This window comes from Passer montanus, unplaced genomic scaffold, assembly GCF_014805655.1.
Source record: "Passer montanus isolate IOZ18808 unplaced genomic scaffold, ASM1480565v1 scaffold78, whole genome shotgun sequence".
Taxonomy (NCBI): domain Eukaryota; kingdom Metazoa; phylum Chordata; class Aves; order Passeriformes; family Passeridae; genus Passer; species Passer montanus.
Window position 1 is genome coordinate 1,257,618 of NW_024373034.1, and position 17,201 is coordinate 1,274,818.

Below are 17,201 nucleotides of genomic sequence, written 5' to 3' on the forward strand. Positions count from 1 at the left end.
CTTGTCAGAGAGTAAATGGCAACAAATGAAATCACTCTTTCCCAAGCTGAGCATGTTTTGCCCATGAATGTAACTGTTGATCAATCAACTTGTCCTCACAAGCCACAAACTTTTGAATCCTAATTTTTCCCCCTATTCTGTTGAGGAGAAGTGAGAAAGCAACTTTGTGGCCAGCCAAGGTCAACCCACCACATGATAATATAAATTGATGCCCAGAAATGTGCAGTGGAGGAAACCTGACTTCCACAAAACTGTTCTAATAAACTTACAGATAATCAAAAATTGAGCATGTGGTTGCAGCTCAAATCCCAGACTGATAAGTATGAGATGATAAATAAATCCCACTGTAAATTCAGGCCCCTTGGAGATGCATGGGACAAGTGGAGGGACACTATCCAGGTCTCCAGTAGACCCTCAGCAGTGCTGCTCTTTATTTATGTAAGCTTCAAAGGCTTCAAGTGAAGCTGAAATAGAGACTTAAATCACAACAGGAATAATTCTGGAGCATGTTTTAGTCAAAATTTTAAATAGGACAAGAGGGGATGGCTTTAAACTGGAAGAGGGTAGATTAGATTAGGTATTAGTAAGAAAGTTTTCACTGTGAGAGTGGTGAGGCACTGGAAGAGGTTGCCCACACAAGCTGTGGATGCTCCATCCCTGGAAGTGTTGAAGGCCAGGTTTGATGGGGTCCTGTGGAACCTGATCTAGGTTGGTGGAAGGTGTCCCTGACCATGGCAGGGGGTTGGAATGAGATGATCTTTAAGGACCCTTCCCACCCAAACCATTCTGTGATTTTATGAAATAACCCTTCTGAGTGGTTTTTCTCTCATGTTCAATGGACTAATAATTCTCTCATTGCAAAGCCCTTCTTTGTGGGGATATTAAACTCTTAGACTGATCTGTATTCTTCATGACTAGGCCTTCTCCCTCTCTGGTATCCATGCTTGGAATGTGCAGATGGTAATTCTCTCTGTCAGAGCAGAATTGTGAATAGTTTGGGACCATCTCATGTGTCATTTATATAGCCCCTGCCACTGCAGGGTCCTGTATCACAATGGAGGTTCTCAGGTATAAAACCTGTGCAAATGATGTTTATGACTGCTCAGAAATCTTCCATGAAGTACTTTGTCAGTCTGATTTATTGAGCCACCTTTTATGGAGGAGTTCAGCGGTGAAATAAAATGAAAAACACTGGTTATGATATTAAAATAATATAGTAGGTCATTGTTTTCCACCCAGCAGAAGATAAATAGTGAGGGGTTTGACAAAGTTTTTCTAAGTGACTTCCCATTTCTTCCCACTCAGTTTGATTATTCCCGTTGGCTGGGAATAGAAAACTGCAGTGATGGATGGCTCTGATTGTGCCTACTCAGGTGCATTAAATGGTGTCTCACTCTACTGCCTCCTGCAATCTCGCCGCTTGCTGTGCTTATCAGGCCTGGTGGGGAAAAGGTAGATGTCTGCAAACAACAAAGAAGTAAAAAGGTGAAAGAGCCCAGATTGGTCTCAGCAAATGGATTTTCTGGGCACTGGAAATGTGTTGAGGAGTTTGAACAGATCCACTGTTGGAATAACTAATTGGGATATGTCTGTCAGCTTCAGGACTCGGCATCGCACATGAACCCCATCCTGCTTTTCATGGGTCATTTCAAGGCAGAGATACTTGCAGTATATGGAAAGTTTCTTTTTAGCATCCATCTGTTTAATGCTACATGGAGCTTAGCTCACTTAGCTCACGCTTGCCTCTGGTTAAACCATGAACTCATGTGTACTTGAGTTACAGAGCTGTGAGTTCACAGACACCAAGAAAAATTACTCTATTTTCATCACTGTAAGGCAAAATAAGATCCTATGGATTTTTAGCTACAAACCAAGGACGGGTATGTTTGAGATGTAGTACTTCATTTTGGGTTTTGTGTCAGTGCTGTATACAAGAGCTGTCTAAAGTTGTATGAAATACAATTTGAAGTCTGTACAAATGCAGCATTGAATTTCTGTGGCTCTGTATCTAAATTTGGGTTGTTGATGTGCAAGAAAATTGAATTCAAGCTGGAAAGGTGCAAAATGCTATCAAAGTGACCCTGTCTAATGCAACAGACTAGCTGTGACTGGTTTATTCCTCCTTGGAAAAAACAAACAAACAAACAAACCAGGCTGGTGAGATATGGCTCATCCTTATTAGACTGTAGGAAAGACAAATTGGGTGGGTTGTTGTTTGAGCTGAAAACTTCATCAGAAGAATTAAACATTGGACAAGTTTGGATTGAAAACAGGAAAACTTTTAGCTGTAAGAGCAGTGAGTTTAGGGACAGCCTTACAGCTTGATTAATGGAGATGGAAGCCCTAACTGAGGTGTACCTCTGTCTTTTTAGGAAAGAGATTTTCATTGCACAATGAGCTCAAGTTCTGGGTTTAATATCTCTTAGGCTCAATTTCCTGACTTTAGTTGGGCAGTTTCTGATAGCTGGAACAGCATCCCATGAGAAATGCTTCTGGCTTTGTCTTGTTGGGGAAAGGTACCAAGGTCTTTATGCTCCTGGTGTGTCCTTGCTTCTGCGAGATCAAAGTTGCTATCAGAAAAATGTATGAGGTTGCTTGATTTGAAAGTGCCAGCCCAGTGAGTTAGGCTGGTGTAATTACCCTGATACAGCAATTCCAGCAAATCTTCCCATAGCCAAAGCTGAACAACATTGCAAAACTCTGACCTTCATGTTTTAGCTCAGCTCTTCTCTCTTTAAAGTACAAGGACAGATGTGTCTCAAAGTTAGTACTGGCTCGGTGGAAAGCTGGACAGCACAGTACCACTGGGCAATATATTTGCATTACTTCTCTTGGTTTCAGCTTCAAAAAATGCTTTCTCAATCAGAATTGAACTTCTTCCTTCACAGAAGTTTTGATTGAATGATTTCAGTTTTTCAAAGATAACTGACTGAACAGACTTTAAAATTTGTAGGGGATAATTGAGGCATCTCTCTTTGCTTGTATTTTCAAGAATAAGGCTTTTTGGAGAGGAGCTATAGCAAGAGAGAAAAAAAAAGAACAAAACATGTACCTTGGTAAAAAAAACTGAACCCAAAGCATTTGAGCATTATTTTTTCTTTACTTTTAATGAAATCCATGTAGTGCTTTCACTGAATTGTATCTATAAATCCAATAGAATCACTGCTCAGCCTATATGTGATGTAATGGGGGAAATTATGACAGATTCCACTGACTTTTGCTGTTAGATCATTAAAGCCAGGTTTCAATTAATAAAACTGCTGCAAAATTAGAGTGTCTGCAGGGAAGATAACCTTGGCCAAAACTGCAGCCAGCCAGATTCAGAAGATATGTTTGTGGATGCTTTTTCTCAGAGAAGGGTACAATAAATGCTGTAACTGATGTAAAGAAGTGTATGATTGCAAAGTTCTAGAAGCAAGAAAACTTGTGTCATTCTGGCTAATTTCTTAATTTCTGGATAATATGGTCATTAAGGGACAGAGAATCACAAGCAAAGGAGAGGGAAGAGGAATTTTTGGTTCTTTCAGACTCGGCTGTTCACCTGCCAACACAGAGACTTCCCTGGAAGAAGCGATTTTGTATCTTTATAACTTTGACTAAAGCAGAGAAAGCTCTGATCTAGACAAAGTTGTGTTTCTAAATGGATTAGCTGGCATTGTTTTTCTAGCAGGGACTGGATCTAAGCACAGTGGGAATAACTAACCCTCCCTTTAGCTTCCCTTTAGGATGGGGAAAGTCCTGTTTTCTCAACAGCAGAAAGGAGAATCTGCTTAAAATACCATGGACCTATTAATATTTTTTTAAAAAATTGGAAAAATACTCTTTTTTTATCTTCCACATGGGAAAAATATGCAGTAGAAACAGCACAAAATTGAAACAGATCCATGAGCAAACTCATGGCAAGTTGTCTCTGCTCGTGTGTCCCTTAGCTGTACAAAGGGGGAAGTTGTAGAAGGAAAAATGCAAGTTTTTACTCCAGTGCAAACCCATCTGAACCACTTTCCCGAGTGTCACCCCATGTCTCTTGCTGGGTGTGCTGTGTTTTATCAGAGCTGGCAGCATTTGATGTCTCATGGATTTATGAACATTACTCTGTGAAGTGCACTGGACAGTGACATCACAGCTTCAGAGGACGTGGGTGCTACGTCATTAATGATCTCAGTCACTGCTCTCTGCTGGCCTTTGGTAATATTTGTTTATCAGGGTTTTTGTTCAGATACAGCTTCTCAAGCCCTGGCAGTGTCAAACTGAGAGCTGAGAGCAGGATCCTGTTAACCCTGCAAAGACTCAGACCTGGTAGTTTGAAAAGAACTAATTCTTTGAATAAAGTGGAATCAGAAGTTTCTCTTGCTTCTTTTTTTATCATCACAACATAGAAGAAACCCATTAATTTTTGGTCTTTTGTTAAGATATGATTTGTTGTGCTTCTTCCTGCCATATTTCCCCCTGATCCCTCAGAGTGCTGTTTGGATCATCCTCCCAGCTCTGCAGGTGGTGAGCCCTTCATCTTCGCCCCTCATGGAGAAGACTCAGATCATTGCCAATAAACTGTGAGCAACAAAAATCAGTTACAGAAAACTATTAAAAGTGCCCAAGAAGTCAATTTATGTAGGTGAATAAGGAAAAAATGCTTATTGCAATTGCATCCATGGAGTGCAAAAAACCTTTTTGATGTGAAGAAATGACAGCATCAAGTAAAGTTTGCCATGCAGTGAGGACATAATGTTACAGTGATGGTCAGTCACATCCACTTATGCAAAAAGGATAATATTTTGCAGTCCAGGGAACTGATAAGCCTGATATCATAGTTCTGCATCAAGAAAGACTGTACACTGCTCTAGCAAAGATCCTGAAAGTTTTTGAAGAGCAAGAGTGATCACAAAGGAGTACAATAAAAGTGATCATATAAGGTGCTGCTTCTAAAGAGAAAAAAAAATCTGAATTGTATATATACATGTGTATGTGTTGTAGAATGCCTCTTGTCTTTCTTGCTGCAGGACTCTGCCTCCAAGAGCTCTGTTTATAACTAATATTAACTAAGGAATGAAGCTGTGACTATCTCCAAGAAGTATAAAGGAGTGAGCAGTGATGGAGAGAAATGGAGGTGTTGGATTGAGGGCTACAAAAGAACAATGTCACAAAAGACAGCATAGAACAAGAAAAGTACAGGCTGTGTATCAAAAAAGAACTTCCTAATAGCTGGATCTACTGGACAGGGCAACAATTTCCTAAGGGAGAGAGCAGAAACCCTGTTATTTCAATCATTTAAACAAAACTGGACAAAGCCCTGGAGAATATATTGTAAGGAACAATCATATGCCATCCCCTGGGAATGGATAACATGACCTGATAAAGTCTTTTCGTAGTGGTTGCGATGATTCTCTTCAGATTGAGAACTTGTTCTGGGCATGATTTGTCTTGGGACTAGATATGATGTGAGCCTCAGGTCAGTCCTCTGATTGATTCAGAGAACCAAGCAGAGAGGAGGAAGGGGAGGAAAAGAGTGCAGGGATAGTCAAAAATAGAGCTCATGGGAAAATATTGACTCAGAAGTCAGCTGTCAACTGCTGCCCAGCTGGAAATCCAGCACAGAGCTGCTGTTGGTTTTGGGAGGAGTCAGGAATGGAACACCAGACACAAATCTGGTACACCAGAATCATTGCTGCTTAAATGGTTTCTCCTCACAGAGCTGGACAGGAACCTCTCCTCCTTTCCAGCCTCTTTTCTGAAGCAGAGGATATTTTAGGGATGAGCTGAGATACTGTTCTATCTGTTACAAAATGAACTGGTGAGTGTTGGCATCTTTGATTTCTTGGGAGGTGGTAAACCAGATGGAAACTACCTGAGCTGCTCTGTTACTTTAGCCAAAAGAATTGCCAGGGACTGCAGGCATCTCCTATCTAAGCAGTAAAAATAAAGGCTAAGTTCAACAAGAGGAGGTTTGAGATAATCAGATCTTCTGTGTCAGATAGATGAGCAAGAAGATTGTGATTTCATGGGGCCATTTGAAGTTTTCCACTTTCTCTTATTTACTTTTTTAGTAAACCTCTTTATAGTGTAAATTTTAAACAGGAAAAAAAAAGGGAAATGTTCACATTCAAAGGTAAAACAATAACAAACACAAGCAAACAGATGTCTCAAATATTTGGGTTTTTTTTTTTAAAGCAACATAGTTCAAATTTTGTCTTTTGCTAGAAACAATATGTTCCTTGATGAGCAGCAGTAGTCAAGTCTGGTTTCCTGTAAACTCAAAAACACCCTCACTTCTCTTGAACCCTGACTTGCATCTTCATCCTTGCAGGCAGATTTCCATCACAGGCTGTTTTATAAGGTGATGGAGACTTCTTATTCCTGCAGTTCTCTCCCATGCCTCTACATCTCACCCCACCTTGCAGGACCTCCAGCTCCTGATTCTTTGCAGTAACTGGCCAGAGAAGGAGCTGCTCCCAGCTGCAGCTGAGCCTGCACGATGTGTGTGTTGATTTTTAGGCCCTTTTATGTGTATTCACAGATTGGCCAGATGGCAGACCCAGCAGAACAGATCACTATCAAGTTCACATTACAGCTTCTTCTAAGTGGTGGAAATTGGTGAGCAGCTTCAAAGTTATTGTGGAGGAAAAACAGATGGGCAGAGATATGGATATAGATGGCTCATCCTTACCAATAAATGAGAAAAACACTGAACTAATTAGAAAAAAGAAAATTTTTTAAGCCTTGGTTTAAACCCATAAACCTATTCCCTACTGCAATAACCCAGTGGGTATTTGAAAGGGCCAAATGTGACCAAATCTATGTTTGTGCATTATGCAGAAACAATAGGTCTCAAAGGAGAGGAGCTGTGTCCTGCTGGGGTCTAAGTCCAGGAGGAATACAAGATCTTTTCCAGGGGAAGCAAAGAAGTCCCCAGGTCTTTCCAACTGGGGGAATGTTAAAACTGCCTGGGCACAAGTCTGTGCCAGGAGGGGTGCTGAATAGCAGCACCTCCAACTGCTCTTCCCCAAGGAACTGAAGAGATTTGTGTCCTCAGCTCCCCAGGGAGGCACCAGCAGGGAAGAGGAGAGCCCATCCCTTGTGCATGCTGGTGGTGGAGTCCAGGCAGGGAATGAGAAGGGAAATGCAGTCTAAGCAGTCTGAGAACCTCTGAAACACAATTCTCCAAAGTGTCTCATGAACATGACCTTAATGAGAGCCTTGCAGACACTGGGACACATTATTTGCCTTGATCCTTTGAGAATCCAAAGGAAATCTTTTCAAGAGGGTTGACTTCTTACCGAGAACACCTGACTGTATTACATGTGATCTCCAGCTGAAACCAGCCAAGCCAGAAGTCCTACCTTGAATCAGAAATGAGCATGGCTGTGTTTCACCAAATTTCTGCCTTTGAATCCCTATAATCAGTCAGTGTGAGAAACATAACTGTCTTCCCAAATTCCACCCTCAAGAGGACTGCCCAGAATGCTGTTACAGCTGATAACTTCAGTTCCTGCTCCATCGAGGCTGTAAGAATTCAGGGCTGTGCTCTTAAGTAGTTGCCCAAGCACTCTTGGTACTTTCCCTACAGTTGAATCTTCCAATGGAGCATGGTTTAGCCACATCTGGTAATGGTCAGGGCTGGGAACTGATGCCAGCAGGCATTTGGAGTGATGCAGAGCATTCACCATGCCAGTATTTACTGCAACTTGGTGTGGCTGGTAGAGAAGCTATGGGGAAAAATTGCTACCACTAATGCTCCAGAATAGGAGGTTCAGGTTCCATAAGGAAGGGGATAATGTGGGATGGCTGCAGTTCAGAATAGTAGAGGGAGTGAGGAAATGTGGCAGAGGAATGAGTGGCAGCAGTAGTTATCAGTCTCACCAGTTTTGGGTGAGTTCTTCAGGTCTGCTGCTGGCTGTGCTGGCAGGCAGCAGATTCAGCATCCCAGGTGAGCTCACAGGAACCACTCCTGCAAAAGCAGCTCCTGAGGCCAAACTCTTGTCTGTCCCACCTCACAATGTGCATGAGTGGCCTTCCACCTGCAAGGCTGGCTTTGGCTGTCTTCACCTGCTGCTCAGCAGATCCCAGAGATCACAGAGAGAAGGCGTTTCTTCCTTTTCCTCCTCATTTTCTTGCTGCATCTTGCCTGTGCCTGCCTCTCCTATCAGAGTGATTTTGAAGTGTTTTCCCTGGACATCTTGGAAGTTTGATTTCAAGATCAAGAAGAAAAGAAGTCTTTCCTTGTAGTGGGAGAAAAAAAATCAGTGGAAGCCTGTTGCATCCCTGCCACCCAGAATAGGAGATCTTCTGCAAGTTTGATATAAAACAAAGCAGTGAATGCAATCTCCAAGGTGGTGTGACCTTACTTCTGCATCCAGGACATGGAAGCAATTTTAACAGACCAGGAATGAGCCAGGATGAGAGGCCATGCCAAGCTTGTTGAAGGATTTAGGATTTGAGGTTGCATCTGGTCACGTCAGATTCTTTTTCCTCTCCTGTGATGTCCCTGTCTTCACAACAGGAGATGATGTTATCACGTATTGCTTCCTGTAGGGAGACATGTGCCATGCTTTATCCTAACATTAGAGACTGTCTTTTGAGCATGGAAGGGGAGGATGTCTTTGAGGATGGAAGGGGATGTGCAAAACTAAGAGAGATTGTTCAGCTGAAGTCTACAGTGAGACCAACCAACAAGGGATTAAAAGAACAAAGAGGTCCTGGAGATGTCTGAAGAGAAAGGCAGGGGGATTCAGGGAAAGGCCAGACATGGGAGAGGGAAGAGGGAGCAGTCAGCAGTGTGCCAGGAGAGTGGTGTAGCTACACAGCAGCTCTCATCCAGGTAACAGCAGCTCTTGGTTACCTTACAGGAGAAAGTCTTTGTCCTGGTGAATGACTTAGCTAGATGAAGTATCTCTCTTATCCCTCCTGAAAATCTCTTTCATCTGCACCACAAAGGCCACGTTGTTTCTTCTCTCTGCTGAAAGCTGAAAGCACGAGCAGCAAATCCAGCAGAGACACAGCCTGATCCTTGTGGCGGTTTCTCTGACGTAGATGAACCTCTGAAGTGAAGTGCGTGACATCAGGAAGATGTTTTAATCTGAATTACACTTGCCCATCTGAAGAACAGGTGCCATTATCCTCCCTTCATTATCTCCTGGCCTGGGCTGCTGCCAGCATGAGTAAGAAGGGTTTGAGTCACAGGGATGGAGAAGTTAATTCCTTTCCTGGCCCAAATGCCCATCATGGAGATGAATGATTTGTAGATGAATGAGGGTAGAAACCTCCTCCCAAGAGAAATAGAGAATCCCTCATGAATAATGTAGAGCATTGCTTTGAGATTCAAGACATCCAAGGCTTGTTACACATTGAATGTGAATGTGAATGAGGCTCAGCTGCTCTGCAGACACACTCTGGCCTGAGCACAACCTATAACTAACTCACCACTGCCACAGGTTTTATTTTTTAACACTGGCCATGTACTTGGCCTGGTACCAATGTACATCTAGAGACAAACCTCTCTCAGTCTCTGACAGAGCCCAATGCAGAAAAACACTCAGAAAACACATGCAGGCTCTATCTGTGCTACTAAGTGAAGCAGGACCTGTGTTTTGTGGGACACAGAGGCCAACAGAGATGTCACACTGAGTGCCAGAAATAGATAAACACATGTATTGCACCAGGAGAGTGCTTAGCTCCAGTGGACCCTGGCCAGTGTTGGCCTCCATGTGTGGAGCAGGCATGGACTTTTCCTAGGACAGTGCTGGTTATTCCAGGGGGAACCATAATGGGCTGGACTGATAATAGAGTGTGGACACCATGGGCTGGTGGTGGAATCCATTCTCAGAATCACAGAATTGTTAAGGCTGTAAAAGACATTTAAGATCAAGTCCAATGGTCAACCCAGCACCAGTACCATGTTTACCATTAAACCATGTCCTCAAGTGCCAAATTCCCAGCTTTTCTGAACACTCCACTGCTTCCCTGGGCAATCTGTTCCAATGCTTTACATTCCTTTTCATTAATTTTTTCCTTAATATCTAACCTAAAGCTCCCCTGGCAGAACTTGAGCCCAGTTTAGTTTGCTAGAGTAGATACTGCCTTGCAGTGTCGGAGATGGCTACTATGTAGATGCAACACACTGAATATATTCAGGACTTTTTCCCATATTATTTTCTTTTTGTTAGGGATTTTCTTATTCTGAACAGTCTGTATCATTAGACTAGCATGAATTTGTTTAAGACTCTTTTTGCCCTAGAAGCAAAGTGTTATTTCAGGGGATTTGTGTTGGAGGACAGGACAGATGTTACAGACCTGTCTGTACCCTGCAGTTGAGTGTGGTGTAGAAATCACTGATGTAGATCTAAGCAAGCTGCTCTGTCCACATGAGGCTGCAAAGTGTCAGAGGTACTTGCTTGGGGTATGAATGCAACATGACATTTTTGGGGATAAAAGGTCTGTATAATCATGAGTGACAAAAAGAAGGGGAATGGGGAACTATTGTTCCTGGTCTCTTCCAAAAAGGAGGAGATACCATTGCCATCAAATTATAGTAATGAAAGGGAAGTAAAGAAGAAATGGCAATTTTTTTAGAGAACAGATGGTTGTTCTATGAACCTTCTTGCCACAGGATGTTAAAGACATGGAAGGGACAATGCCCAAACTGTTGCAAGAGAAATCCATTTTGTGTTACTAAACTCAGCAAAAACCGGCTTAAGAAATCCCTGAGCACCAAATAATGAAGCTGGGTGCATGAATTCTTGGGGGAAAATTCACATGTAATTATAGCATTCCTGTGCTGCTCTTCCTCAGCCATCTGCTTGTGGTCACTGCTGGATTCAGGGTAGGTGTGCACGGAGTTCCTCTGCAAGTTCTGCTTGTGGGCTGGTGCAGCAGGACAATGTCTCTTTACAACCCATAGAAATATACTGGGGACCTCATAGAGAGTGTAATGAGTAGTTTCTCTCTGTGTCTCATCTGAAAGACACCATAGAAAAATAAGTGTTGAAGAAGGCTTTTTTCTTCAGACCTTTATAGCTACACTCTGGCAAAAAAGAAAATAGAATTCCTTGTTTCTTCTAGAATTACACCTAGGTGCACATGTTCTTTGAGAGTTTTTCATCAGAGAATGGACAAGACCTGGAAAACCAAAGGCAGGGAAGATCCAAACAGAGTATTGATTTGCAGCTACCCCTTAGAGTGTGATTCTTTTCCTCCCTTGCCTACACCTTCCTGCAGTTCTGCTTGGTGTCTGTAGCCCAGCTGTTCCATGACTGGGAGGAGATGGACTTTGTGGTGTATTGGTGCTTCACAGTCCAGAAGTGACAATGAAACATGACATTTCTTCGTGCCAAGCTATTCCTGGTGCCAGCCCAGATGAGATCTGTTTTGAAAGCCTAAGCAGCTGGGAGGGGTTTTGAAAGTGAGGGAGAGTACTAATGACATTGCTTTCAGTCAGAATGAGAGCTATTCAGACTTTCCTTGATCATTCAAATGATATCTCATTAAACACCAGACAAAGCTGCCTGTTGTGGTCACTTTGCTGTACTGTGGTACCTCAGCAAACCAGTTACTGTCCTAGAGTAGGATGGGCAGTGTTTGTTCAGGTGTGGCCCAGTGTAAAGCTCCTTCTATACCTTTCTCACTCTTATTTTAGCTCTGTGTCTTGTTAAGGGATGCATTTCCTGTACGTAGTACTAAGGTCCTCTGTTTGGTCTTTCTTCTTCACCACAGAAGAGAGAGAAGCCCTGATGTCATCATTAACATTTCTCTTCTTCTTTAAGCCTTGTGTTTCTTAATAATGACAAAATCATCTCTTTGTACTCTGCTAAACAGCAGTGACATTTGTGTAGAGGAAATCAGGAAGAATTTCTTTAGCTGGAATCTTCTACCAAGGCAGTTGCTTCCACTTCTTTCACTTGATGCAAGTAAAACCTGGAGACTGACTCTGCGACCTGGAGCTTTCCCAGCATTATTGCTCCTTTGTGCCCCTCTTCCTCTGACAATTATTCTCTTTCCCCTTTTTCCCAGAGGCAGTCTCTGATGTTAGAAGAAAATGGTTTGGTTTAGATTTGAAAAATACTGAATTTCAGAGAACATGCACTGCTGCAGTTTGCTTTCCATATATTACTCTGTACAGTGCTGGGTAGGTCCTGCAATGTTTAAGTAATGGAGAGTTAGGTCTGTCTTTGGTGTATTTTCACCCCCCTCATTTCGGAGTGTTTAAGTCAATGGCTAGGGTGTCTATGCCTTAAAGCCATGCTTTATAGGATAAATGTGTGACTCTAATCCTCTATACATTAATCTATTTGTAGAGTCTTGTTCCACCTTCATGAATAAACTCTTTCTTTATCTTATATTGGGGAATGTGAGTATGACTTGGGGAGGAGTGCCTTCATGAATAAACTTCTTTCTTTACCCCAGATTCATGGTGAAAATACAGTAAGGGACATTTATCTAATATTGGGGAATGTGAGTATGACTTGGGGAGGAGTAGAAGTCAGAATTTCTGGATTTTCTATCCATGTATGTGAATTGGAGGGAAACGAAAGCCTGCTAGTGTCTGTGCTTCCCTATCTGTACAACAGGGATATGGATATATTTGTATCTTATAGGATAAATAATTACAAAGTCTGTGACAAATCTTAGAAATTCAACTGTGAGATAACATGCAAGCACATAATATTAATGTTATTATGTCCCTAAACTGCTTCTAGGGTATATATTTAATGAGAAAGATATAGTGAGATCAAAATAAACCTTTTTTCACCCCAAATATTTTTTTAGAACACAAAGTAAAAGTTGTTTCCACCAACTGCCATCTCTGCAACCATCTGGAAAATCACATTTTCTGAAGCTTTGCTACTCTTTATCATCTGTAACTAAAGCTATAAAATAGGAAGATGTCCCTGGTTTAATTAACACCCCTGTAGTTCAAAAGCTGATCTTAGTAATGAGAGGCAATTATAGCCTTTATTGAGGGACAGTCAGGTGGAACTAACCCAGCATCAATCTGGTGAAGACACTTCCCTTTTGAGGTAATTTGGAAACTGCTTTTTATGATGAACAGACTACCTGGCTCAATACAACAGGTGAATCTCTTTCCTATATAACCTGGAAAAGAACTTCATATTTTGAGTTTTGTGCTTCTTTTGTGAAGTGGTTTTTACTACCCATCCATCAACAAATACCAACTGATCTAAGAATAAATCTTTTGCTTTTTGAAGGGAATTCTTGCTGGTTTTCTTGTTGTATTTTCCTTGTCTAGTCTTGCTTTACATTTTGAAGGTTGCCTGGTGTTTGTATTTTAGTTCTAGTAAAGCTGCAGACTCTGAGATGCAGCCCCATCCTGAGAGGAAGGCAGAATTCTGGGTTCACACCTCAGCACTGGTGTGTCAGAGCTATAGAAGATCCAGAGAAGGATATGGAAATGATCAAGAAAATGTGACTTTTACTACATGAGTTAAAAAGGCTGTGGCTTCAGTTTAGACAGGAAAAAGCTGAGACCAGAGATGAAGCTGAGTTTAACTGAAAACATGAAGGTGGTAGATAAGAAATATTTAGAACTTCAAATCTGTAACTGAGGTGTTCTAGCTGAAACAAGGAGATATCCTTGAAATTAAAATGTACCTTTTTTACATGGCAGATAGTGAACTTCTGGAATTTATTGCCACAGGAGATTGAGGAAGCGTACAGTGTCAACAGTTTTGAAAAATAATTAGACAAACTCAGAGCAGCAGGTCCTTGACCTGAGTCTAAAGGTGATGGGCAGGGCTCCCCAGTGCTCCTGCCTCAGTGGTACCTCATGTCAGGTCTGTCCTCCAGCTTCAGATCTGTGAGAGTGTGGGTCTGCTGAATGCCCTGTGTTTTATCTGCCAGCCATCTATGGGTATCCTGATATCTCAGGGGTCTGGTATAAAGTTAGATGATTCTTTCTGGAAAACTGATTTAAACCCTCAATATCTCCAATGCAGACAGCTGCACTGGAGACAGTCACTCAAGGTGACTATCATGATTAGGATATCTTCATTTGGCTGTTTACAGGTAGTTGTCTGCCAGTGCTGTGGGTGTCTAAATTCTTCTGCAGTCAACAGATGTCTAGTCAGTCTAATGGGGACCTAATGAACATGATCAATGAGCAGTCAGAACTGTCATTTCTTCTTGCCAGACTTGGGATGGTCAGTGAAATAACTCACTACTGCCTGTTTTCATAGAATTTTTGTTGACTGTAACAGGAGTTTGGACACATAAAACACATGCAGATACAAAAAATGTAGGTATATTAATCTTGAACAGAGTTCTGTCCCAAGATTTCTATTATAATGATTGTAGAGGAACAGTTGTCTTCTGAGAATAACTCACTGACCTGTTTCAGACATCTCTGTGTACACAACAGGAGCTGCCCTTGTGACGTACACAGTTCTACTCACTGACTGTAAAGGGGCTCTAGATAGTGGTACCCACAAGGTGAATGGACACAAAGGCCAAGTGGGTCCCAGCCATCTCACTTTAGAGACTTTGGTACAGTCTCCTAAAATCTCAGCCGTAAGAAATGTAGATTTTTAAAGGAATGCAATCTGAATAGGTGTAATTCTAAAATCAAAACAGCCCCCTGCTTAGCCATCTCATTTGAGAGGCTTTGGTATATCTCTTAAAATCTCAGCTGTAAGAAATGTAGATTTTTAAAGCAATGCAATCTGAATAGGTGTAATTCTAAAATCAAAACAGCCCCCTGCTTATGGTTTGATTTATAAAAAAGTCTTAGCCATGATTTTACCATCTGAAAACTATGCTATGAAATGTGGTACATCCTCCATTCTTGGATTAGTTTAACATCCTGATGAAATTGCTTTTGTCATATTGTCAAAGCTGTAAAACTATGGCACAAGCTGGTAAGTTGTTTATTCTTCCAGTAAATAAAGGTAGAATGGACATTAAATCCCTAAATTCCTATAGTGTTCCAGCAATGAGTCACTTTCACTAGGAGAAAGGCTTATTCAGTATGGGAGAGTTTGAAAAGGAATTTCTTTGGCTGCTGGGCCTGTGGATGTTGTTAACTCCATGCTGTCAGCAGACACAAAATATGGATGCCGTCACTATACTCTGGTTTTGGGACAGAGCAACACCAATTACTCTCAAAAACACTGGGAAAGTCCATCTATTTCCAAAGTTTCCACTTTTGCCTGAGACACTGAGCAGACATGAAATTTCTTCAGTTAATCAATGCAATATAACCTTGTTCAGGAGACTCAACACTGTTGAGGTAGAACATTGAGGCAGAACAGGTTGCCAATTTTTTCACCTTTCCCACTCCTCCATGAACATTGTTGTTCTGTGCCTTGTTTACCTCAGACACGAGGCGTGGGTGAGGAGATACGGGAAGATGGTGTGACTGCAGTGTCCCTTCAGCTTTGGATCTGGCTGTGGCGTCAGAGCGATTTGCGTGGTGGGGGAATGGTGGCCATCCCCTGCCCTGCTGACTGTCCTGTGTTTCCATCCCCCCTCCCAGGTTACGGACATGCTGCCCCAGGGACGGATGCAGGGAAGGCTTTCTGCATGTTCTACGCAGTGCTGGGGATCCCACTGACACTCGTCATGTTCCAGAGCCTGGGCGAGCGCATGAACACCTTCGTCAAGTACCTCTTGAAACGCATCAAAAAGTGCTGTGGCATGAGGAGCACCGAGGTCTCCATGGAAAACATGGTCACTGTGGGTTTCTTCTCCTGCATGGGGACACTCTGCATTGGAGCAGCAGCCTTTTCCCAGTACGAGGAATGGAGCTTTTTTCATGCTTACTATTACTGCTTTATAACATTGACTACGATAGGGTTTGGAGACTATGTGGCCCTGCAGACGAAAGGGGCCCTTCAAAAGAAGCCTCTCTACGTGGCTTTTAGCTTTATGTACATTCTAGTGGGGTTGACAGTCATTGGGGCATTTCTAAATCTGGTTGTTCTCAGGTTCTTGACCATGAACAGTGAGGATGAGAGGAGGGATGCCGAGGAGCGGGCGTCCCTGGCAGGGAACCGCAACAGCATGATTATCCACATCCAAGAGGACTCCCAGCATGGTCGGCCACGGTACAAGGCCGAAGTTACAGACCTTCAGTCAGTTTGCTCCTGCATGTGTTACAGGTCCCACGAGTACACCAGCCGGGTGGTGTCCCACCAAAATTCGTTCAGCTCGAAGCTGAACCCCCAGTACTTTCACTCCATCTCTTACAAGATAGAGGAGATCTCGCCAAGCACATTAAAAAACAGCCTTTTCCCATCTCCTGTCAGCTCCATCTCACCTGGGTTGCACAGCTTTACAGATAACCACAGGCTGATGAAACGGCGAAAGTCCATTTAAAGGGATTTGTCTTATTTTGCTTTCCTTGTTTTTCCCAGTTCTTTGTTGTTTTGGGTTTTTTGTTCCTTGAGTGAGACGGAGCGAGGCCAAAGGGAGTAGAGCAAGCCAGTCCTCCTCTGAGACTCAGCTCTTGAGCATGAAGCATGGATTATTACTGTTCCAGCAAAGTATGCCTTACATTACCCCCTTGGTGGATGTCAGAGGATTCAAGGTGACGTGAAGTGGGTACCAAATCCAAAGTTGCACACACAGCTGGGAGCCTTCATGTGCCACTGGCACTCCTGACCTAACAAACTTTTTTCCTCACGAGCAGGTTGCAGTGTGTGTGCGTGTGCCTGTGTGAGTGCCGGGTGCGTGTGCGTGCGCGTGCAATTCCACAACCAGTGCCATGTGACAAAAATTAAAGCATCAGGTATTATTTTTTCTTTCGCCCTTGAAGCAGTTGTGTTCCAGCCTGCTTTTTTAAATTGCTTCCAAAAGGAACGGGGAGGGTGGGAGGGGAGCCAATTTGTTTTGGTTTTTTTTTTTTCTTTTTGCCAAGAGAAGCATGCGCCATAAGCAGTCAATATACCAGGTGTATCATGGTAAATTTTTTAATGCTAGATTTTAGATTGTATTAACATTAAAAAAAAAGGCAGGAGAAGATGGACCATTTTAGCTTGCCAGTTCAAAATTAAAAAAAAAAAAAAATAAAGCATGCACTTTGTAAAACTGGTATGCATAATAAAAACACAAGAAAAACTAGCAATGGAATTAATAATCAAAAGCAAATAATCATATTAATTTAACTATATTTAATTTTATAATTTTCAACTGTTCCAACAATTTGCAAGCAGAATTTCTAGAATAAATTGGAAAAATTGTTGGAACAGGAGAGTGTA

General features: G+C 42.2%; 1 protein-coding gene across 1 annotated transcript in view; it reads left to right on the forward strand.

The window, feature by feature from the left end:
• Positions 1 to 16,767, forward strand: part of KCNK9 (potassium two pore domain channel subfamily K member 9) — an 87,845-nt gene extending 71,078 nt beyond the window's left edge. The window contains exon 2 of the mRNA XM_039731494.1: positions 15,479 to 16,767. Coding sequence (XP_039587428.1) covers positions 15,479 to 16,320 — 842 coding nt within the window. The 3' untranslated portion in view covers positions 16,321 to 16,767. The remainder of the gene's footprint in view (positions 1 to 15,478) is intronic.
• The last annotated feature ends 434 nt before the right edge of the window (positions 16,768 to 17,201 follow it).